We start from the raw sequence: 25,154 nt of genomic DNA on the forward strand, positions 1-25,154 counted from the left end.
TCCCCCTCCACCCTGCTGAACCACTGAGGCTCTGGAACTGCTTGTGTCTGATGCACTTCAGGCAGAGCCCAACACGAGTGCTGGGGCCCCGGACACCTCGCAGGTCCTGCACAGCCCTGCACGGAACAGGCCGCGGTTACTGTGTCCCATCCTCTGCCGAGCTTGCTATGGCCACACATCCCCTCTGAAGCTCCCAAGGACGGTTAAATGAGGAAAATGGGCAAGATGGCATTGGACTGGTTACAAATTTTCAGGATCAAAAGATTTTAAGCAAGCCCACTGGAAAACTGTAATTTTACCTCCTAAATTAGTTGGTTTATCAATGAGCAAGGCCACTACCATCAGTCTCTTAATCAACTTTCTGAGTTTGGCAACATGATCCTGAAATACTAGCTCCAGATCTGAATCTGGGGCATTATTTTTCCCGGGGATAATCTTCTTCTGAACATCCATCCACTCTGGCTATCTGCTTCACCTGAGTGAGAACCTGGGAAGGAAAAGGAAATAATACCATATATAAAAATCTATTTATACACACACACACACTTTTTTTTCCTTAAAGATTTTATTTATTTGATAGAGAGACAGCGAGAGAGGGAACACAGCAGGGGGAGCAGGAGAGGGAGAAGCAGGCTTCCCGCTGAGCAGGGAGCCCGACGCGGGACTCGATCCCAGGACCCCAGGATCATGACCTGAGCCGAAGGCCATCGCTCAGTGACTGAGCCACCCAGGAGCCCCTGAACGATCATAACCTTGATCAGGTTGGGCTCTAATTGCCGTTGCCCTTCCAGCTGTGGTATCTATGCTGGAGTAAATCAGCAGGACCTCTTGCTCTTGGTATGCAGTCATTGACCTGGCTAATGCCTTCCCCTCCATATCTATTTGCAAGGACCACCAGAAGCAGCTTGCTTTTCCCTGGCAGGGCCAACAGCACCCCATCACAAGTTTGCCATAGCACTACATCAGCTCTCTCGAACTTTGTCATAAAATGGTACACAGAGCCTTTCATGATCCTGACATCCACAAAACCTAACACTGGTTTGTGACTTGGATGGCATGTGATGACTGAAGCCGGGTAGCTGGAAGTAGCAAGTATTTTTGATGCCTTAGGGAGGTAGAAGTGAATGAAATGGTAGAAGGTAAACCCTACAAAAATCGAGGTCCTTTCACCTCAGAGAAGTTTCTGAGTGTTTCTTGGTCTCGAGAATGTGGAGATAGCCCCACCAAGGTGAAAGGCATGTTGCTGAATCTCATGAAAAAAGCAGTACAATTCATGGTAGGTCCTTCAGACTTTTATGAAAGATTCGCATGTGCTACTTTGACGCATATGCACAGTCATCTGAAAGCTGCTAGTGCAGCTGGGTATCAGAGCAGGAGAAGGCTCTGCAGTGAGTGTGGGCTGCAGTCCAAGTGTCTCTACCACCTGGTTCTCGTGATCAAGCAGATTCAGTGATACTCAAAGTGTCTGTGCAAATAGACTGGATGAAGCCTCTGGACAGCATCAACAGAGGATCAGGGGCACCTGGGTAGCTCAGTCGGTTAAGCATCTGACTTTGGCACAGCTCATGATCCCTGGGTCCTGGGTTTGAGCTCTGCTTCGGGCTCCCTTCTCAGTGGGGAGCCTGCTTTTCCCTCTCCCTTTGCCCCCCTCCCCCCCACCGTGCTCACTCTCTCTCCCTCTCTCAAATAAATAAATGAAATCTTTAAAAAAACAAAAAACAAAACAGAGGATCATAGTGGAGTCCTCTAAGACTTGGGAGCAAATCTATCCCCTCTTCAGCAAATAACTATTATACTATTATCCTCTTGAGAAACAGTGTCTACTTTGCTCCTGGGCCTTGGCAGACACTGAATGTGTAATTATCAGATAATCCGGGGACTGCGTGGGTTGAGCTTCCTGTTATAAATTGAGCGTTTCCAACCCACCCAGCCACAGGTCAGGAGTACACGGCAGCAATCTATCATCTAGTGGAATTGATTCATGAGAGACTGAGCTTGGGCAAGTTTGGAAGGGGCAAATGAGTTTCTTGAGCAGATGGCTCAGATTCCCTGAACATCTTCTTCCACTGCATTACCTTCCTTCCCTCCATCTGTAGGCTCAGCAGCATGGACCCAGCATTACTGAGACTAAGAGCTAACACTACTGCTTAAGTGCCTGATTTTCCAAAAGTGGAGAGTGCCAGCAAGCTCCTGGTGTTACACCAATCCCTGGGGGATCATCCAGCCACCAGCGGTGTGTTGATGACACTGGACCTCCTCTATCGTGACGGGGCCAGAGCTCCATCCTTATTGGGATAGACACATATTCTGGGTATAGATTTGCCTTGTCCTCCATTGGGCTGTCCTGCACAGCATTATTTCTGATCAAGGAACACATTTCACAAAAAAGCAAGTGCAACAGTGGGCTCATGCCCATGGAATGATGAGGCATCGCTCTATCCTTCATCAGTCACAACTATCTGACCTAACTGAAACATGGAATGCCTTACTGAAGATGTATTCAGTTAGGAGAAAACACTTTGAAAAGTTGGGGTTCTCTATGATAGGATGAAGTATATATTTTTTGAAACGGAGATAATTATGTGGTCCTGTCTTTTCCATAGCCAGAATACACAGATCCAGAAACCAAGTGGTGAACTTGAGAGTGGTATCCCTTTAATAATCCACTGCAGACTTTTTGCTTTCCATCCCTAAAACATCAGCTGGCCTGGAAATCTTAGTCTCCAAGGAGGGGGATTCTGTCACTAGGAGACACAACGGTGGGACACCGTAATTGGTGGTTAGGAACAAAATTCTGTAACTGCACTGGAAATTGTATAGTTACCCATTAACAGCAGGTGGTGTTACCTAAACTCATATACCCTGACTACGAGCAGCACAAACTCATGTCTGATGCCCTCCTGGGGGAAATAATGTCATAGGGAAAACTAACCACACATCTGAGGGACACAGTCACTATAAAAGAAAGGCAAGAATAGGAGATTCAGATATACTATAAAAATAAAAATGAATGGTCTGGACAGGTCATAAATTCAAAATAAGGTTAATAATTTTCCCCACAGAGATAAAAGAGGATATTGGTAACAGGAAGCAGGAGCAAGAAGTTAATAAAACAGAATCAAGTTGAAATGCATGTTGAGAAAATATTTTAAAATAAAGAACACAACGATGTGATGCATGATAGAATGCGTAGAGTCAAGAACAAAATAGCTGGAAGCCAGCTTGAGGAGCTCTCTCAGAAGGGCTTGAGAAGGAATAAAGAGTTGGGGAAAAGTCAATAATCTTATACTCGAAGTCCCAGAGGGAAAAACAAAAAATAAACGGGCAGGAGAGAATAGTTGAAGAAATTGTGACTTTGGGTTTTCCAGAATTAAGGAATGATGAAAGATCTTGATTGAAGATCTTCACAGAGTGGGAGACAGGGTAGAAAAGGAAAAACAGACACCTTTAAGTGTTAGAGAAAAATTTAAGTCTATCGAAGAAAAAGAGAAAGTACAGCTATCCACAGCAGATAACGTTGATGGGGTGTTGTTATCTGGTGGGCACTGTCCTAAGTCTTCACATGGATGAACTTTTTTTTTTTTAAATATTTTTTTAAAGATTTTATTTATTTATTTGACAGAGAGAGACACATGGATGAACTTACTGAGCCCTTGTAGCAATCCTAACATGTGGGGACTCTTATCATCCCTATTTATACATGAGGAAACAGAAGTACGGAGAGTTTAAGTAACTTGTCCAAGATGTCAGAGTCAGGACATGGAGGAGAGGGCTCTGGAAGCCAGAAGTCTCTGACCCCAGCATCTCGGTTCTTAAGCACCAGGGCTCTCTTCCTTGAAAGGTTTGTAGAGAGAGAAGACAGATCAGTCAGGAATATAAACCACCCCTTGGCATTAAACATCTCAGCAGTACTGGGAGGGTCAAGAGGGCAGTGGAGAAATAGTTTCAAACGTTATAGGAAAAAATAACTTGTAACATAGAATTAGCTCAACCAGATGTAAAGAAGTTAAGAAAATTGCGTGAAAAACTACATATAGGAAGGAGAGAAGTGGTCTTGGCTGTGGTCCATTAATCTTTTTAAATATTGCCTCTGCTAAATGCTGGGAGAATTGTAGCTCTGACAACCATTTTCTCTGAAAGTCTAATTGGCTGCTCAGGAAGGAGGGCAGAGGGTAAATGGTGCTCCCAGGTGGGCTTTGCACTTTTACACCCCCCCGCCCCCCGCCGCCTCTGAGAACTGCTGAGCCAGGGCCATGGGGCCAAGAGCTGAGGCCATCACTAATGTTCGATAAACCCAGACCCCCACCCCCACCCAGGTTGGAGGACAGAGATAAATGCAAGGGAAGATCTTATGGATACATGAATTTTATGATGCAATCTCCAGGCTGTAAAACAGACAGGCCTGATGCTCTCGAAAGCCCCTGTGATGGTTATAAAGTCAATGATTGGGTGTCATCTCTACTCAGAGGAAATATACTCAGTTGGGTTTGTGCTGACCAACCTTGACATCAGACCTGTGCAGTTTTAGTGTTTGCATTAAGGAGGTGTCATTAAAAAGTTATCTGAGGGCAAGTTCCCTCGTTCTAAAACCCACCAAAGGCCCATCATTATGGAACCGTGCCATTTTGAAGTTGGATGGCATTGTTGACTAGGGTTCTTAATTTTTATAGATGAGAAAACAGAGACTAGAGAAAATGTGTGATTTTTTTCCCTGCCAAGGTCATCCAAATGGTAAAGGACAGCCAACACTGGAACTCCTATGAATTCAGTGATTCCAGTGGAGGTTCTGAGAGTCTATGCTGCATATATGGCAGACACTGTCCAGGGTCCTGGAGTACAGCTGTGAACAAGACGGAGGTGGTCTCTGCCCCCCAAGAGTTTCCATTCTAGAAAGGAGAGAGTGACTCTAGGGTGCAAACCAGCAAATGCTCACAATAACTAAGATGGGGACGGGTGTGAGCCGTGGGATGGGGGGTGTATAGGAGGTGGTGGGGACGGCGTCAGGCAACCGTAGACTGAGACGACAGGGTGCCCTCTTTGAGGACATGCTATTTGAGATGAGATTTAGTCATTTGAAAATGCAGGTTGGGGAGAACAAGACAGAGGCCCCAAGGCAGGTACACATTTAGCCCCTTGGGGTGGAAGGAAAGCTGAGGTTTTTGGAACAAAGCAAGTGAGGGGATAGGTGGCCTTGGGCCACATTTTGGTAAGATGTTTGGGTCATAATCTGATTTGTATTGTCCAGAAAGATCACTGTGGCTGCTCTGGGGAGGTAGAGTTGTCATGGCATAAGAGAAGACACAGGCAGATCAGGTAGGGGAAGCTTCACCCAGCAGCAAGGGCCACGCTTCCTGCTCTTGGAAATTCTTCCCAATCCCGTTACCCCTTGATGGTACGAGATTTATCCAAACAAACCCAGTTTCTACCTTCTAGTTTCTGGTCAGGTTTTCCTCCACTGTGACGGGTTCCAACCTCACACTGAGCAGGAACACAAGCAAAGTTTTTTGTGTGAGTAAACAATTAAAATTACCATTTTTCCTGCTCTACGCATTCTTCCAGTACCATGAACGATGGTACCATGAACAGATGATTGGAGTGAATACTTCACTCAGAACGGGCTGATGATAAGGCTTTTCCTGGGAATTTGGATCTGAATCTGCTAATTTTGCCCTAAGCTGTCTGGTCTTCGAACAGAGAAGATAAAAACTCAGGAGTTGTTGGTGGCCTTGAGGACTGAGAAGCAGACGTGCAGAGGGAAGCAGACCTTTACACTTTTACAGTTCTACAAACCCTGGTTCCGGGCTCCTACCAGAGGCCCAGCTAGATCCCTCCTTGGGGATCCATGACCTACGCCTGCCACTGAAGAACAAACATTCCTGCTTGGTTAAACCAGTTTAAGTAAGTCTCTTTTTTTGCAAGCAGGAGTCCTAACTAATGCATCACCCACCTAGATTGTAAACGGGGATTCAAAATGGTCGGTCAGAAGGGAGGCTGGGTGCTTACCCACCACACTTAACTTCTTACACTCCTGTCCCTGATGTCCTCCCAGCACACCCTCTTGTTACACTCCAGCCAAATCAAATGACTAGCAATTCTGTGAACTCTCCCTACAGTCTATTATCCACCTGTCATTGCGAATGCTGATCCCTCTGCCTCAACATCCCTTCCCTCTTGGACAAATACACTCGTATTCCTCAAACAGGCTCAGAAGCATTGCCAAGGCTCCGACATGGGACTCCTGTCTCCCACTCAGGTCCCCGAGCCAGGATCCCTGGCTTTTCCAGGATGCAGGCCGCATCCAGGTTGCAAGTCCCCCTTCGGTGCACAGAGCATTCTGTTTACCTGTCAGTCTCCCTCACCGTGCTCGGCAGCAGGGACCCTGTCTCCAATTTCTTCATCCCCTCTCTCGGGCAGAGAGCAGACTCAGATCCTAATTCCCAGGAAGAGCATTATCATCAGCCCGTTCTGAGTGGAGTATTCACTCCAGTCATCTGTTGCCAGTAACGTCAGGCCAGGCGATAAAAAACATGGCTTCTGGGGGCCAGCCTTGTACTCACGCGGCTCCTGAGCTTAATTTAGATAAAATCCTTCGCAATATGCCTGGCATGTGGTGATTGTTCCATAAATGTCATTTCCAGGAGGGAAGAGATGCAGGCGGGGCACGGGATCGGCAGGGGCAGGGGATCGGCAGGCTCCGGGGGCAGACGGTGAGTGTAGTGGTGGGAGACAACGGAAGGCTGCCCAGCACGCCAGCACCAAGCAGAGAGTCGACAAATGGTGCAGGTTATTATTGCGTCAAAATGCTCTGCTTGTGTTTTTGTCTTCCCTCCTGGCCCATTAGTTTGTTGGCTACGCAGAAACTGTGTGACTCACACCTGTGTTCTCAGCCCTGCAGCCCGTAACCGGGGCTTCCAATAAGTGGCTGGGGTCTTCTGCCCAAAGGAACTGCTCATTCTCTCCCTCCTGCCGCCCCCCACAAGCTTGGACTTTCTTGAGCCTTGATTGTCAGGCCCAGTATGGCCCTGAACCCTACACTCTGGACCCCCTGGAAACCCTCTTTGTCCTTCCAGCCGTGTCAACAGGCTTCCAGCATGCCTTGCCTCCAGCCATGCCTGAGTTCTCTCAGTGTGCAAACTCATTTGCCAGCTAGCACATCGGCTGCTTTAATTAGACTAGTTTTGACAAGCTCCAAAACTTTGTTTTTGATTTTTATCTTTGGGATGATTTAAAGCACCATAAAGCTGCGTAATTTGTTGTGGGCAAGTCAGATATTCACCAACATCCATCTGCTTCCTCAGAGCACTAACTACCCCAAGCTTGGAATAGAGTGTGGAAAGCAGATGATAAAAAAGAGATTACCGTAGGTTAATGCTTTTTCTCATGGCAAACGCTTTGTTTTTGTTTTTTAATTTTACTATCTTTTGTGTTCTTGGCAGTATACTTAAGGAACCGTTTTGACCTTCCTTTCATTTCCAACCAGTAAAAAATCATTCACATGCTGATATTTTGGGCTTGTGTCTTTCGGAGAAAGTGAATATAGTTTGCATTGTTGCCTGAGAGTTTACGAAGAAAACTCATGTGGATTGTCTCATTTAACACAAACCCAGGAAGCGAAGTGCAGTGTCCATTATTGGTCCCATTTTACAGATAAGAAACCCGAAGCTCCACCAGGTTCAAAGGGCATCGCACGGTCAGTGAACCTTCCAGAAATGAGTGTTTATTGAACATCCACTTGACTGCTGCGGGCAGCGAGAAGAGACCATGTATGATAGAGAATTACTTGGGACTTCACTAGCGCATTGTTTCTCTGGAAGCTCTGGGCTTCCCTCTCTGCTCGCCTGTCTACTGACTTTGGATCACTGGCTAGTTTGCCTCAATAGAGCATCTCGTGATACTTATTGAGGCCACATGGAGGCCACAGGTCCCAGGACGTGGGGGATGGGTCTGTGACCTCGGTTCTCCTCATGGCCTTTTGTGAGTTCATAATTCTGTGACAGGATGCTCAACGAGATCTCCACCACAGGCGAGGACAGAAGCCCTCTTATCTGTGCTCTTTGCCCAGAATTATACAGTTTAGCCCTCAGCACCTCCCCCCCCTTACATAGATGAATGCAATTTTTTTAATCTTCCCAGGAATGTTCATTTTGGACAATTTAACAAGGAGGGCAATAAGCTTTACGGGTTGATTGGTGAAGCTGTAGGCCACCCTGACTCATTCACTGACTCTGGGCATGCTGCTTCTCTCAGCTTCTGGGTGATATAAGCCCATCAAAATGGTCTTGAGTAACAAATAAGATTACTCACAATTATCCAAAACATGTGCAGGCCTCTTCGCTTTTCATTGATCTGCTACTGACTGCATTCCCCGCTTCCCTAATCCCATTCCAAGGCTCTTACTCCTCAAGTCCCCTTTGCAGAATTAACCTCTGAAATTCCTTCTCCCAGAGAATATTCTACTGGATACAAATACGTTGGGGGAATTATCTTCCTCCCTCTCTCTATTGAGGGTAAAGTGTTGTCCTTCTTTTCCATCCCTTATGTGCACGTGTTCCTCCCTCTGAATCTTCTGGGCCCCAGCCGTGAGCACCATGGGAAGAAAACCGTGACTCCACTTGAGTTTGTGATTTAGGAGCAGCCATGACATTATGGAGGGGCATGTATCAGACATAGAAACAGAGGAGGTGCATTTTTTTTTTTAAGATTTTATTTATGTATTTGAGAGAGAGAGAGAGAGAGAGCGTGCTTGCGCCATGACTAGTGGGGGGAGAGACAGAGGCAGAAGCAGATTCCCCACTGAGCAGGGAGCCCGACGTGGGGCTCGATCCCAGCATCCTGGGATCATGACCTGAGCCCAAGGCAGATGTTAAACCAACTGAGCCACCCAGGCGCCCCGAGAGGAGGTGCATGTTAAGTACTTTCCTCTTCCTTCTCCTCCTGTCTTATCTGTTCCATGCTCCTGCTGCACTGTCCTGCCTCGGAGCCCTTCCTCACAGGGAACCTTCTGCGTGTCTCACCTCCTCACCTCCACCTGTGAAATCCTGTCCATACTTCAGTGTCTCTGTGCAATGACAACTCTCATGTGTAGTGTGATGTGGCCTTTCCTTGCTCTCTGCGATCACAACATTGACAGGCACTGTTTGATCAGTGTTTGGGGCCAGGTTCCCTGGAAGCCGAGTCTGAGACGGCCTCACACAAGCAATTTACTGAGGGATTGCTCAAAAGAGGGACCTGTGAAGGAATGAGGGAAGGAGGATGGATAAAGAAAAGAAGGTAAATTATCATATGGTTTCACTTATTTGTGGAACATAAGGAATAGCATGGAGGACACTAGGAGAAGGAAGGGAAAAATGAGGGGGGGGGATTGGAGGGAAAGATGAACCATGAGAGCCTATGGACTCTGAGAAACAAACAGGGTTTTAGAGGGGAGGGGGGAGGGGGGATTGGTTAGCCCGGTGATGGGTATTAAGGAGGGCACGTACTGCATGGAGCACTGGGTGTTATACGAAAACAGTGGATCGTGGATCACCACATCAAAAACAAATGATGTAATGTATGGTGACTAACATAATAAAATTAAAAAAAAAGAAAAGAAAAGGTAGGCAAAAAAACCAAAAACAAAACAAGGCTTCATGAACTCATCAAAATTGTAGAGTGGTGGCCTCCAGGGGTCGGGGGTGGGGGGAATGGAGAGATACTGGTCAAGGAGGACGAACTTCTAGCTAAAAGATGAGAAGGTCGTGGGGATCTCAGGTATTGAGTGCTGACTGTGGTTAACAGTACTGTCTTATTACTTGAACCTTGCTAGGTGAGTAAATCCTCAATGTTCCCATCACAAAAAGGAAATGGTAATTATGTGACTTGGAGGCTTAGCTAAGCCTGCGGTGGTAATCACTTGGCAATCTATGAGTGTAGCAAAGCTGCCCTTTGTACACCTTAAACGTATACAATGTTACATGTCAATTACATGTCAATGAAGCTGGAAAAAAAGAAAAAGGAAAAGAAAAGTAGGCTTCGGGGGAAGTGGGACCCCCACAGGGAGCTCAAGAGTGTGAGTTGCACCCAGCAGTTGCCTTAGGGAAGAGAAGGTGGCTTTGATCAGCCTCTAGGAGCTGCTTCCTGCTCTGGTGGTAACTCACAGGCATCTCCAGGGGGATGTGCTCTTGTGGAGACCTGGGCAGGACACCAGCATCATCGCTATAAATAATCAATGAGGTCATGGTGAACTTTAGCAAACATCCGATGGACCTCAGTTACTTCGGAGGTGGGATTCTACGCAATTTGGAATCAACAAAGACCGAGCTGTGTCTGTGTAGAAATCTCCTGAAGGCAAACATTCAAGCACAGGGGAATGAGACAGGACCCAGGCTCTACAACCGGGGACCAGGTAGGAGCTTGGTTATATGAACAGGGCAGAATTGCAATTATTGACACTGGGGCCCACGGTGGGATCAGCAACGGGTACAGTCGTCAGAACTTTCGAATTACTGTTCCTTAACTCGCCTGCGAGTCTGAGTCGGAACACACCTGTTGCTGGGCTGGTCGCGTTACAGGGAGCTCAGCAATCACATCAGGCAGGATGCTAATCAGACCGGCTTAGGAAAAAAGGGAGAATCTACCGGCTCATGGCAGTAAGCAGGGGTGGATCTGAGCAGTCAGGGCAGGGCCAGGGACTTCTGAATGTGCGCTCAGCTCTGCCTCCCTCTGTGTTGGCCTTATTCCTACACAGCTTCTGCCCCTCACTGGCTTCCAGAAACTCCGGGTTACATTCTGTCAGCTTAGCAGTCCCAGAGATGAGAGAGACCTTTTCCAGTTGTTCCAGCAGAAGTCCCAGGATTGGCTTCCCGGGGCAGACTTGAGGCATGTGACAAGAACCCAGGCAGTCCTGTCGCTGGGGGGATGGGGCTTCTGAGGGGCTGGCTTGGCTACGTGCCTCCCACCCACGGCGGAGCTGTGTCATCAGCCCCAAGAGAGCCACGCGGGCTGACAGAGGCAGAGGGGAAGGAAGGGCCCTTCATCAGGAGAGACATGCAAGGCAGGCAGAATCTTCAGACCACGGGGGTTTGCACATTTTCGTCGTGCAGCCCTGCAGAGCTCACTCGAGGCAAACGACGAGGCCGTGGGTTCATTGCCACCGGCAAGCTCAGGACACGACTGATTTGACAAGTCGTATTTAATGCTGGGCTTGTGAAGAAGTTTCTCATTTTCATCTGACAGTTTTTATGATGGAAGTCAAGCTCACTCGTTTATAATTGACAGGATTTTTATTCATTTTGGAGAAGTTACAGCGGCCAGCGATTTGCAGTTTGCCATCTATACAGACATTTTCTGTTAACCTCGAAAAGCTTGAGAGCTTAGCTCCGACATTTTGTCACCGGGCTTGTCAATTTCTAGACAGGTGACTTCACCCCAATCTCGTCGGGCTGTTTCTCTCCTTAAATTCAAGAGTTATTTCCTGGGACAAGGCCAGTGCCAGAGGCTTGCATATTGTTGTTTGTTGACTTGTGTAACGTCTGGGAAAATGATTTTCTCGCTGTGATGTAAAACTGACTTTTCATCGTTGGTGCCCAGCCACTCCAGCTCACATTTCCCATGTCTGGAGGCACACAAATCTATTCAGGGGGTGGATGTGAGCCTCGAGACTCAGATTGCTTACTGGTGGAGAGCTGGAGAGCAGTGATGGATCTCTGAGATAGTTTTGAAAGAATTATTCTAAAAGTTATTCTTAATGCTTTATCATTTTAAAAAAGAATGAGTTGTAATTTGAAAACCCAAGGTTTTTGATTCACACTATTGCGCTGAGGAGGGAGTCTCCTTTCGGCTCCTAAACATCCCACAGTGTTTCTCTGTGGTCGCACCCTGCACACCGCCCTGGGAGTAGGAACGTGTTGTACTTTCTCTCTAGTCTGTATCATGAACTTCTCAGGAGGACTCATTCACTCATCTATGAATTTGGCGAGCATTTTAATTGAAGCTTGGATAAAAGCCGCATGGATGGCAAGATGGTTTTGGGTGCTCTGTAGGGTTTGGAGGATTGTGGGGATCAAGAGGCCGACCTCGGGGAGAGTGGGATTTGGAGCGAAGTCCAAGCCAGGCAGAACATGTTCAAGCCTCCTGTGTGTCGCTCACGTTTGTTGCCCACCTGTGCTGGGTGCTGGTACACAGAGGTCACCGAGTCATGGTACCATCCCTGATGGATCTCAGTGTCAAGTTGGAGACACAGACAAGTAAACAGCTCTACCAGGGTGCAGCAGGCAGGGCTTTGACCCAAGCTGGGCAACCCGTTCTCGTGGTTCTCCACCAGGGGTGGGTTTGGCATCCTTGTGAACCACTGAACACGGACAAGGGAACTTTGGTTATCCCTAGTGTTTGGATTTTGAGTGGCCGACGATGTTAGATATCCTATAATGCATGGGACAGCCCCACAGAATAATGAATAATTAGGCCAGTGGTGAAAAAAAAAAGTGCTGTCTTACAGGTATCTTGAGGCTGTGCTTCAGGCTCATTGCTGTATTCCTAGAACTGCACAGAACTAGCTCAGAGTAGGTCCCCTATGAGTATTTCATTAGGGAAAGTGGGTCAAGTGGAGGAGCCCACATAGGGTGGAGGAGGAGATAGGCAGCCATGAATGCGGAGGAGGGACACCTGTCTTTGAGACTTTCGCCAGGCACACGAGACACCAGGCCTAGGCAGCACGACCCTTCTAGATGCCCCTTGCATATGACCCTGAGGGTTTTGCAAGTCTGCCTGCTCAGGCCTGGACTGGCTCAGGGCTTAGGTGGGGCTCTGCCTGGGAGTTGGGCCCTCAGGGCCTGACCCCAAGCCGGACTGGAGATGAGACTAGCTCACTTATGGATGTCAAACTTCTTGGTCCCCCTCCAGCACTTAGCTAGAGTAATTTCTTTAGAGATTCAGCATAATATCCTTGTTAGGAATAGATGCATTAGACTCTTGGATTCCATTTCTTTGTTTCCTTTAACAAATATTTGTTGATTATTACCATGGTTAAGGCATTGTTCTAGGCACTTAGGAGATAGCAGAGAACAAAAAAAGACAGAGCCTTCAGGGAGCTCTCATCCTACTTGGGAAAACCCAGGGAACAAACACCCAAGTGAACACACAGAGGGTACAATGGTGACAAGTGCACATGGGACAAGGGGAAGGGGAGGGGCTGTGTTCCATAGGCTCATAGGGAGACAGCTCTAAGCAGGGGGGAAGCAAAGGAGGCCAGAGGAATATCTGGGCAAAGAGCACCCCATCAGGGGCGGCAGCAGCAGGTGCCTGGTGAACTTGAGGAGGAGCGAGGAGGCTGGTGTGGCTGCAGTGAGGGAGGCAGTGATGGGATGACATCAGAAAGGGGGCAGGGGGGCCTTGTCGGTCATTGTTTAGGACTCTGGTTTCGCTCCGAGTTAGATGGGAAGCCGTGAGAGGATTTGGAGCAGAGGAATGAACTGAGCAGGCTTGCTTTGAAAGCATTCTAGATCTATTGTCTGTTGCTAGTGGCTTAAGAAAACAGTGGTCTGTTATTTCTACCAATTGTGTGGGATGACAGGGCCGTTCTTCTGCTGGTTTCACCTGAGCTCACTGAGCTGGAGGACGGGCTCAGCTAGGACGTCTGGCCCTCTCTTTCCATGTGGTCTTTCATCCAAGGAGGCTACATCTGGTTGGGCTTCCTTCTAAGATGGTGGCGGCATTCCTGGAGAAGACGCACCAAACTTCCACGGGCCCCCACCTGCCCCCCCACCCCGTGTGCTAAGTGACATCGCCAAGCCCAGAGTCACCGTGGGGCTGTGCATAGTACGGATATCAGAAGATATGGTTGATTGGGGTAGCTAATGTAAGAAGCGACCACTCCAACTGCTCTCTGGAGAATAGATTTGGGGGAGGATGGATGGCAGAGCCAGGAGGCCAATTAGGAGGCTACATGATCACTCAGGGAAAAGTGGTGCAGGTGAGTGGAATGGTAAGAAATAACCCAGTTATGATATATTTTGTAGATGGAACCCAAAAATGGTTTGTTGATGGATGGTGCATGAGATGTGACAGAGAGGGTATTTAAGGATGACTCCAAGATATCTGTCTCTAGCAACTCCAAGGGCAGAGTAGCTGTATAGGAGAAGCATAGACTGGCTGGAGGGTGGATTTTTTTTTTTTTAAGATTTTATTTATTTGACAGAGAGAGACACAGCAAGAGAGGGAACACAAGCAGGGGGAGTGGGAGAGGGAGAAGTAGGCTCCTCACTGAGGAGGGAGCCTGATTCGGGGCTCGATTCCAGGACTCCGGGATCATGACCTGAGCTGAAGGCAGACGCCTAACAACTGAGCCACCCAGGCGCCCCTGGAGGGTGGATTTTTGCCGAGCAGGGGGAGTTGTTTTGGATCTGTCCAGTTTAAGATATCTATGTTAGATGTTAGTTGAATATACTCTTAAGGATTTGGAAGATGAGTCTGGGATGGAGGGACACACTTGGGAATTGTCAGCCTGTTGATAGTGTTTAAAACCCTGAGCCTGGAGGAAACCACCAGGGGAGTGAGTGGATAGAGCAGAGAGGAGGTGTGAGGACTGAGGTTCTCCAACATTTCAAGGTTGGGGAGATGAGGAGGGACCAGCAAGATGACTGAGCAGGATCGGCTAGTGACTGGGAAAGAGTTAAGAATCACGGGAGACCATGGAAGCCTGCGTGCTAAGCATGGGAGATTGATCAAGTGTATCAGAAGCTGCTCATGAAGTGGAAGAAGACAGCTGAGCACTCACTGATCATAAGCCTGAGCTCTGTGGAGGTCATGGGTCATGAGGCAAGAACAGCTTCATGTGAGCAGAGGCCGAGAAAGCCTGGTCTTTGTGGGTTCGGGAGAAAATGGGAGCAGAATGCTTCCAGGTCTGCCTCTTGCTGAATGAATGTGCTTGGGCTCACCAGCCCTGTATGGGTCTCAGTTTTCTCACCTGTCAAATGTGGACAATCATGGTAGACATTCCGTAGGGTCAGTGAGATAAGTGGGTGAGATAATCCGTATAAAATGATGAGCACAATGTCTGGCATACAATTAGCACTCAGTAAAGCTAGCTATTGTTATCAGTGGTACATGCTTACTAGAAGTTCGTTTGATTCATTCGTGACTGGGAAGCTCGTCAATTGCAGGAATGGGCTAAGGGGGAGCCATGTTGGTGTTTCAGAGACACTTGAGAAGAAAATGTGTAACTAGCCCATTGAGGGGCTTATAAATGCCCTTGATTAGTGGCAGGAGATTCAGTGACTAGAGTTCTTGATGGTCTGGCATCTGAAGGAGGTGCTGGAATCTGAGTCTATCATTTAATTGATACTTAACCTCTCCTACTCTGGATTTTACCATCTGTAAAGGGGGCATATATTTGTATTCACTTTATGTGAAATCACTCTTCTTCCTGGTATAAAAGCAGTTCTCATTAAGTACCGACTGGCCTCATGATGGTGATAATGATCATATTGATGAAGATCATATTAACATTTAAGTATCTCTTTCTTTTGCATCAACATATTTGGAAAGAAAGAAAGATGCCTGGGACCTGAATGTTCAGGACGTTCATGATGAGGACAATGGACAGACTTCCTCTTTTTCCTCCAAGGTCGTTTTAAAGCTTCTAAAAATTAAGCCACACCACCGAACCCAGGCTGAAATTTTACGCTGGTGAGTAAATCTTTCGGGACAAGGTTGAAGGAAGTTGGCAGCTCTGACTTAGAAAACATGCCTGGCTATCCCCTCAGTTAAATTTATTTTCTGTCTAAATAGAAATCTTCAATTTTTATACTTTTTAGCCTGGCGGTAATAAATTCAGCATCAAGAAGAACATGTATTTGCAAGAGTGCCCCTGGTTTGCTGACTTTGCAGAATGGGGGAAAAAAAAAAAAGGGACATGGTTACACCATTTCTATTTGCCACACTGTTATTTTTCATTTTCCAGTGAGACTGTAGATCCCACCTGCATTTCATTTGTTCCCTCATTTTTGTTCATGTTCCACTTTTTCTTCGTTGCGCCTCATCCTCTGGATTTAACAGCACTCCATTGGCCATGCATAACTTGTATCCCACATCCTCTCGATCTGTTAAGGCATTTTCTGTGTGCATTTCATGGCAGATTCTGATTGTAAATTGGTTGTAGAAACTTCACTGGCTTCCTGTCTGTGACATTTCTGATGGATGGTCCCTATTTATATAGAACAGCATGGCGTGTGCAGAGTTATAGGCCCCCATGCCATGCATAATGGATTGGAAGGAGAGAGCTGGTGGCCCCACCATGAGGAGAATCATCTGCTTCCTTTTCGTGCAGCAGTGAGAAAAGGCCGGTGATGGAACGCAGGCTGTGAAAGCTCATGGGGCCGACTCAAGTTGTGGTGCTTCCACAGAGCCCCCCTGGCTTCCTGAAGAACTCGGTCCGGTCCGGAAATAACATGGGGGGACTGCAGGGCTAAGGGCAAGGCTGTTGAGGTGCACCGTTGGGTGACCTCAACCGAAGAGATGGTGGTAACCTATTTTGTGGGGGCTTTTGTGGTTTTGGCAGGACTGCCCACCTCTCTCCCATGATCCACTTGGGGGAGATATCTTGGAATAAGGGAAGAGGGCTGGACCCAGTGCCCTTTGTTGTTAAATTAATGGCCGAGGATTGGGGGTGGAAATGGAAAATTTCTTTCTTTTGTTAAAGGCTGAGGAGGTCAAGAAGGAGGAATAGGAAACTCTCATGTAGACTTGGTGAGGGTTTTATCAGGAAATTAATCTTCATATTTGAGGGATCTCTAATTTATTTTAGGCAGTTGGCACACTAGATACGAATCCTTCTGTTGCAAGCACTACAGAGTATGTCCCTCCAAATGGCTCTAGGTAGACTCAGATTCAAGTGTGGTTTGATTCAGATACCTAACCAATTTCAACAGGACCCACTTCCCCCTCACTGCCTCTCAGCTCCTTTTCCTCTCCACACTTGGACAGGTTCTTTCCACATGGTTACAAAGTGGCTGCAGCAGCTCCAGCTTCACGTTCCTGTAACTTCAGATCCAGTGGCACATGGTTTCTTTCCCAGAAGTTTCAATGTGTCTCAACACTGACTGGGTTATGTTCTACCAATCACCATGGCAGTGGGGGGCAGTGCTCTGGTTGGTTTAGCAAAATCATGTGCTCTGTTTCTGGAGCCAAGGATTGAGTTGTGCTGCCACAAGCATGTGTATTAGGAGTGGGGTGGTCTGCCAGAGGGAAATCAGGGTGCTATTAGCAGAAAAGGGATCAGTGAATTCTGGGTACTCAAAACTGACCTGCTTTCCACCATCCCTGGGGAGAAAACTCACCAACATCTAGAATGGAGGAATCTCTACCCTGTAATGTTCTTCCTTGCCCATTTCTGGACTCATCTACTCTAGCTAGAGGCAGAGATTTAGCAAAGGAGGAGGGGGAGAGAAGACAAGAGTACCATGAGTGTCCCAGTGTCCAAGTAGGGGGTGACTCCAGACTGTGGGCAGGAAAGCCTCTCTGGGATTGGAATCTTCCCTTCCATGGTGCAGTGAGATATGGTGGCTAGCTAGATTCAGGCCGCATTACTTGATTTTCCACCGTCTGACTCTCTTGGATTGATCCCGTCACCAGCGTTTCAGTATACAACCACTTAAAACCTAGTCAGGGTTGAGTGTGCATGTGTTTGTTTCTGAGCATTTGGCATAAGGAGGGACCGGGCCCTTGTCTCCTTCCCCAGTTCCCCTCATTGCCAAGGAATGGCATTCTCTTCATCTCTCCATGGGGCAGGAGGAGAACACAGCGGCATACACTCCCCTACAGGGAAAGAATACAGAGGACCCTCCTGAGTTCCCGTCCCTAGCAGAAAACAAACTAACTCTATGGAGCCAAAGAAGAGACGATCACACCCTTCCTGAGATTTAGGACTATGGGGGCCAAGTGTAACTGGTTTAGAGGAGCAACTCAGTAAAGGACAGTGTGGGCTCAACAAGAGCATGTCTTGTGGTCTGTCTTGGTTCTGAGTTATGGGCAGTCCTCCACTTTCCTTCTCTCTCGTTTTAAATACTTGATAATTTTCTTACTCCATTTTGACACCCTTAAATCGTTTTCCATGTGTTGAATGTGGCCTTTCGGTCGCTACCTTCCTAATGATGATTTGGAACCATTTCTGGAGGTGGAGGGGGTGGGGTGGGCTGCTTGCCAATGCTGTGTGGTGGAGCAAGAACCCGGGCTCAGCTGACTCCATGGCAGCTGGTGATGGGCGTGCAGGGAGGAAGTGCTACCTTCCCAGCTTTCCCCCACTTTAGACAGGGAAGCAGGGCTTGTCCCCTTTTCTCCAATTCCAGTTCTCCTTAGCCCAGGTGCCAAGGAGCCCAGTTGAGTCTCCAGACCATTGAGTTCCTAGAGTCTCTTCTCCTAGACCAATCTCCTCTCCAACCTCCTTGCCCAGCAGACCACTTTGCCCTTATGCCTTCCGTAGATGGATGGTGGGCAGTGTTGTGTTGTGGGTGTGGAGACACACACAAGGACTTGTTTTAAAATGGTGCGGCCTGGGGCTCCTGGGTGGCTCAGTCGGTGAAGCGTCTGCCTTCGGCTCAGGTCGTGATCCCAGGGTCGTGGGATCGAGCCCCACGTTGGGCTCCCTGCTCAGTGGGGAGCCTGCCTCTCCCTCTGCTGCCACTCCCCCTGCTTGTACACTCTCTCTCTCAAATAAATAAATTTTTTTTTAATTTTTAAAATTTTATTTTTATTATGTTATATTAGTCACCATACAGTACATCATTAGTTTTTTTTTTAATTTTTTTATTGTTATGTTAATCCCCATACATTACATCATTAGTTTTAGATATAGTGTTCCATGATTCATTGTTTGTGCATAACACCCAGTGCTCCATGCAGAACGTGCCCTCCTCAATACCCATCACCAGGCTAACCCATCCTCCCACCCCCTCCCCTCTAGAACCCTCAGTTTGTTTTTCAGAGTCCATCGTCTCTCATGGTTCTTCTCCCCCTCCGATTTCCCCCCCTTCATTCTTCCCCTCCTGCTACATTCTTCTTCTTCTTTTTTGATGTAGTGTTCCATGATTCATTGTTTGCGTATAACACCCAGTGCTCCATGCAATTCATGCCCTCCTTAATACCCGTCACCAGCTAACCCATCTCTCCACCCCCTCCCCTCTAAAACCCTCAGTTTGTTTCTCAGAGTCCATAGTCTCTCATGGTTCGTCTCCCCCTCCGATTTCCTCCCCTTCATTTTTCCCTTCCTTCTTCTAATGTCCTCCATTATAAAAATCTTAAAAAAATAAATAAAATGGCTGGTCCTGAAAGTTCACCCAGTGGCCTTGGGGTATCACCTGTTTTTAAATAAGATTTTTGTTGAAACATGATATAAACATGGAAAAGTACACAAATCCTAAGTATACAGCTTGGTGGATTTCAACAAAGTGAACACACCTGTGTGACCAAAACAGACCCTTAATCACAATCGCCAAAAAATTAACCACTATCCTCATTTACCATCAAATATCTTCACCTGTTTTGGACTTTATGTAAATGAAATCATGTATTATCCACTCTTTCATGTTTAGCTTCCTGGGCTCAACATGATATTTGTGAGGTTCATCCATGTTTTTATATGTAACAATGATGGTTCATGTTTATTCCCACACCATTTACTACTATATGAGTCTATCACAATTTATTTGTTTGGCTGTTGGACTTTTTCTCCCCCAGTATTGGAGTACTGTGAATAATGTTGTTTTGAACATCCTATTACATATCTTTTGGTGCATAGATGTATTTATTTTTGTTGGGTATATAGGTAGGCATGGAATTTCTGGGTTTAGGGCACATGTTTACTATTGTAAGTACTTGAAAACAGTCGCTCTACATCTTTATCATTTAAAAAAAATATTAAACTCTTATGGTACATGTGTAGTTGTTTCTTATTGTGGTTTTAATTTGCATGTTTCTGTCACCAGCACTGTGGAGAGTCTTTTTGTGTGCTTATTGGTCATTTTAACATCCTTTCTGTGAAGCTCTCTTAACCATATTCTATTGGCTTATCTGTTTTTCTTACTTGTTTGGAGTTTTCTAGTTATCTTGGACATGAGCCTTTTGTTGGATGTATGTACTGAAAAAATCTTATTCAATGATGATTTTTTGACTCAAAAAAGTTCTAAATCTTCAAAATGTCCAATGTATCATCTTCTACTTAGTAATTACTATTTTTCATGTCCTGTTTAAGAAAATTTTGCTTCTTCCAAGTCATGTTTGTATTCTCTTCTATTATCATCTAGAAGTTTTATTGTTTTGTCCTTTCCATTTAGATATATAATTCATCTGGAATTGATTTTTGTATATAGTGTGAGGTAGGGGGGTCAAGATTTACTTCTTTACCTCATGTGGATATCCTATAGTCCCAATATCATCTATTAAACAGAACAAAACATCTCATCTCTGTGGCTCTGCATATTACCTTTATTCTACATCAGGTGCCTTTATATGTGTGTGTGTCTACTTCTGGACTCACTATTCTGCTCCATTTGTCTTTCTTCTATCCTCGTACCAATATCACACCATCTTTATTACTATAATCTTGATAGTCTGAAGTCTAAGTTCTTCAACTTTGTTCTTATTCAAGATTTTCTTTTGCAGCGTGGCTCTATGTATTTCCATGTAAATGGCAGACTCAGCTGTCCATTAACTGACTTTTGTAATTTTTGATTTGCCCTTAAGCCGATCCAATTATTTTATTTCAGTTTTCTATTTCTAGAATTTCCATTTGATTCTTTTATATAGAAATAAAAGACTGAGTATACTAATGATAAATCCATTTCATGAAAGACTGTTATATAGAAGGAAATTTGCCCATATATACCAAAAAGCCTTAAGTATGTGAATACTCTCTAACTCAAAGGTTTCAATTTTACAAGTATAAGGATATTATCATACATGTCTAAAGAAATATTTATAAATATATGATGTGCATTGTTGTCTGTAGAAATTAAATAGTTGCAGATCCAAACGTCCATCGTCAGGGAACGATGAATTGAAACAGTGTGGGCACAGACAGCAGACTACGATTCATCCATTTAAAATGACTGATTGAGTCCTAGCCACAGCAATCAGACAACAAAGAGAAATAAAAGGCATCCAAATTGGCAAGGAAGAAGTCAAACTCTCACTCTTTGCAGATGATATGATACTTTATGTGGAAAACCCAAAAGACTCCACCCCAAAACTGCTAGAACTCATACAGGAATCCAGTATAAAGTGACAGGATATAAAATCAGTGCACAGAAATCAGTGGCATTCCTATACACCAACAACAAGACAGAAGAAAGAGAAATTAAGGAGTTGATCCCATTTACAATTGCACCTAAAACCCTAAGATACCTAGGAATAAATCCAACCAAAGAGGCAAAGGATCTGTACTCAGAAAACTATAAAATACTCATGAAAGAAACTGAGAAAGACACAAAGAAATGGAAAAACGTTCCATGCTCATGGATTGGAAGAACAAATATTGTGAAGATGTCAATGCTACCTAGAGCAATCTACACATTCAGTGTAATCCCCATCAAAATACCATCCACTTTTTTCAAAGAAATGGAACAAATAATCCTAAAATTTGTATGGAACCAGAAAAGACCCCGAACAGCCAGAGGAATGTTGAAAAAGAAAAGCAAAGCTGGCGGCATCACAATTCCGGACTTCCAGCTATTACAAAGCTGTCATCATCAAGACAGTATGGTACTGGCACAAAAACAGACACATAGACAATGGAACAGAATAGAGAGCCCAGAAATGGACCCTCAACTCTACGGTCAACTAATCTTTGACAAAGCAGGAAAGAATGTCCAATGGGAAAAAGATAGTCTCTTCAACAAATGGTGTTGGGAAAACTGGACAGCCACATGCAGAAGAATGAAACTGGACCATTTCCTTACACCACACACAAAAATAGACTCCAAATGGTTGAAAGACCTCAATGTGAGACAGGAGTCCATCAAAATCCTAAAGGAGAACACAGGCAGCAACCTCTTCGACCTCAGCCGCAGCAACTTCTTCCTAGAAACATCGCCAAAGGCAAGGGAAGCAAGGGCAAAAATGAACTATTGGGACTTCATCAAGATAAAAAGCTTTTGCAAAGCAAAGGAAACAGTCAACAAAACCAAAAGACAACTGACAGAATGGGAGAAGATATTTGCAAATGACATATCAGATAAAGGGCTAGTATCCAAAATCTATAAAGAACTCATCAAACTCAACACCCAAAGAACAAATGATCCAATCAAGAAATGGGCAGAAGACATAAACAGACATTTCTCCAAAGAAGACATCCAAACGGCCAACAGACACATGAAAAAGTGCTCAGCATCGCTTGGCATCAGGGAAATCCAAATCAAAACCTCAATATCACCTCACACCAGTCAGAATGGCTAAAATTAACAAGTCAGGAAAGGACAGATGTTGGCGGGGATGCGGAGAAAGGGGAACCCTCCTACACTGTTGGTGGGAATGCAAGCTGATGCAGCCATTCTGGAAAACAGTATGGAGGTTCTTCAAAAAGTTGAAAATAGAGCTACCATACGATCCAGCAATTGCACTACTGGGTATTTACCCCAAAGATATAAATGTAGGGATCCGAAGGGGTACATGCACCCCGATGCTTATAGCAGCAATGTACACAATAGCCAAACTGTGGAAAGAGCCAAGCTGTCCATCGACAGATGAATGGATAAAGAAGAGGTGGTATGTATATACAATGGAATATTATGCAGCTATCAAAAGGAATGAAATCTTGCCATTTGCAATGACGTGGATAGAACTGGAGAGTGTTACGCTGAGCGAAATAAATCAATCAGAGATAGACATGTATCATATGACCTCACTAATATGAGGAATTCTTAATCTCAGGAAACAAACTGAGGGTTGCTGGAGTGGGGGTGGGTGGGAGGGATGGGGCGGCCGGGTGATAGACATTGGGGAGGGTATATGCTATGGTGAGTGCTGTGAATTGTGCAAGACTCGAATCACAGATCTCTACCTCTGAAACAAATAATATATGTTAAAAAAAAAGAAGAAGAAGAAGAAGATAGCAGGAGGGGAAGAATGAAGGGGGCGGAAATCGGAGGGGGAGATGAACCATGAGAGACTATGGACTCTGAGAAACAAACTGAGGGTTCTAGAGGGGAGGGGGGTGGGAGGATGGGTTAGCCTGGTGATGGGTATTAAAGAGGGCATGTTCTGCATGGAGCACTGGGTGTTATACGCAAATAATGAATCACGGAACACTACATCAAAAACTAATGATGTGATGATGTATGGTGATTAACAAAACATAATAAAAAAATAAAAAAATAAAATGACTGATTGAAACTGATGAACAGATAAACAAAAGGTGGTATATCCATACAATGGAACGTTATGCAGCAATAAACAGGATTGAAGTACTGATATAACACATGCTATAACATGGATGAACCTTGAAAACACTGTGCTGACTGAGGAAGCCAGTCATAAAAGAGCACTTATCGCATGGTTTCATTTATATGAATGGTCCAGAATAGGCAAGTACAGAGATAGGTTCTCACTGACCTATATTTTCCATGATATTTTGTTAATAGAAAGTAGTGGGTTATTATGCGGAACGAACTGTATTTGAGTCTCAGTCTGGTTGTTAACTAATTAGGTAGTCTCTGGAAATTCATAGTACTTGCCTGAGCCTCCATTTCTTCATCTGTAGAATAGAAAAGATGCCACATGCCTCATGGGTTGTCATGAACATGCAATGGAGTAATGAACTTGCAAGTGCTCTGTAAACGGAAGGGTTATGTATTTGCAGGATTTTATCACACAACCACATGACCTGTCCCTTAGTCATTACTTGAGTTTTTGTTTTATATTTTGCAGTATACTTTGTTTAATATTCTCTGGGTCCTTCCATTTGTCACATAGGAAGTGTCCATCAGACTTGGCTGCGATCCAGGGAACTGTGATTTGTGGTTTTGTGCTATTTCTTTTATGTTGGGTGGCCTTCCTTACAATTCTGTCACTTGCAGAAAATGAAATGAAAACACAAAGCAATCCTTTCCCCCTGGATTTTGGCGCTTCTCCAAGCTTCCTATCTCCTTTGGTGGAAATGAGTTTTCTGAGTCCTGGACCCAGATTTCCCTGGGGGCCGCCGGGGCTGATTGTACTAAGTGGTGCTTGTGGACCTGAAGACATTAAATAGAGCTTGAGCGGAAGCTGGCTCTCAGCCAGGCTTGGCTTATGGAAGATTTTTGTCTTCAGCCCTTTGCACCTCTCTTTCTGTGTCTTCTTCCATTGCCCTGCCTTCAAATACCCCTAGAGTATTCTTGTCATTGTCACTCTTACCCATCCCCTGAATATCATCACTCTGGGGAGCCCGGGGTCATTCACTCACCTGAGCTAAGAAATGCCTGAGCTGCATGTCCAGTCTGTGTGTGTGGGGGGGTAGTTCCCAAAATGAGTTCTCTAGAACATAGTTCTGTGATATGCTCCATGGTACAAAGGTTTTAGGGTCAAGTAAATTTGGCAGATGATGGTCTGTTTTGAGTATCTTGTGAGTTTCTTAATGTACATAGATTATCAAGGGCTCTAAGAATTCCTACTTTTTTTTTCTTTCTCATTTTCATCTCCTTCTGGGATTCTTACTACACATGTTATGTTGTCCTATAAGCCCCGGTCATTTTTTTTTTCTCCAATATTTTTCTCACTATTCTTCATATTGGAGAATTTCTGTTGATTTGTTTTCAAGTTTATTGACTCTTTTGTAACTTTGGTTTGCTGTAAAGCCATCCAATTATTTTTTTTTCAACTTTTAATTCTAGAATTTCTACTTGGCCTCTTTTGTATAGTTTCCATGTCATTGCTGAGATTCTTGATGTGTTCACCCATTTAGATTATATTTTCTTTTAATTTAATGAACATAATAGCTGCTTTATAGTTTTAGTCTGCTAAATAACACATCTGTGCTAATTAAGGTTTGATTTTTAATGGACTTTTTTTCCTAGACTATAGGTCATATTTTCTTTTTCCTTGTACGTCTAGTACAGTTGAACTTTTTACTGAACCAAGTGCACAAAGAGTATTGATTTTTTTAATTGGAGGTGACGCAGTTGATGGCCAATCATCTTGAATTTGTGTTGGTT

At 45.2% G+C, this 25,154-nt stretch overlaps 1 protein-coding gene across 7 annotated transcripts in view; it reads left to right on the forward strand.

Moving 5' to 3' along the window:
• The first annotated feature begins 9,604 nt into the window (after positions 1-9,604).
• The window catches only part of LOC144381814 (uncharacterized), a 153,597-nt gene continuing 138,047 nt past the window's right edge, over positions 9,605-25,154 (forward strand). For 2 of the 7 annotated variants that reach the window (XR_013447669.1, XR_013447671.1), the window contains exons 1-2: positions 9,605-10,384; positions 15,523-15,663. Coding sequence is in view for 1 of the 7 variants with exons in the window: in XM_078071977.1 (XP_077928103.1) it covers positions 10,216-10,384 (169 nt within the window). In the remaining 6 variants the exon portion in view is untranslated. Of the gene's footprint in view, positions 10,385-15,522; positions 15,664-15,791; positions 15,932-16,192; positions 16,360-20,977; positions 21,208-25,154 lie in introns of those variants that run through there. The other 5 variants (XR_013447672.1, XR_013447674.1, XR_013447673.1 and 2 more) reach the window with 5 other exon arrangements.

This window comes from Halichoerus grypus, chromosome 5 (assembly GCF_964656455.1).
Source record: "Halichoerus grypus chromosome 5, mHalGry1.hap1.1, whole genome shotgun sequence".
Taxonomy (NCBI): domain Eukaryota; kingdom Metazoa; phylum Chordata; class Mammalia; order Carnivora; family Phocidae; genus Halichoerus; species Halichoerus grypus.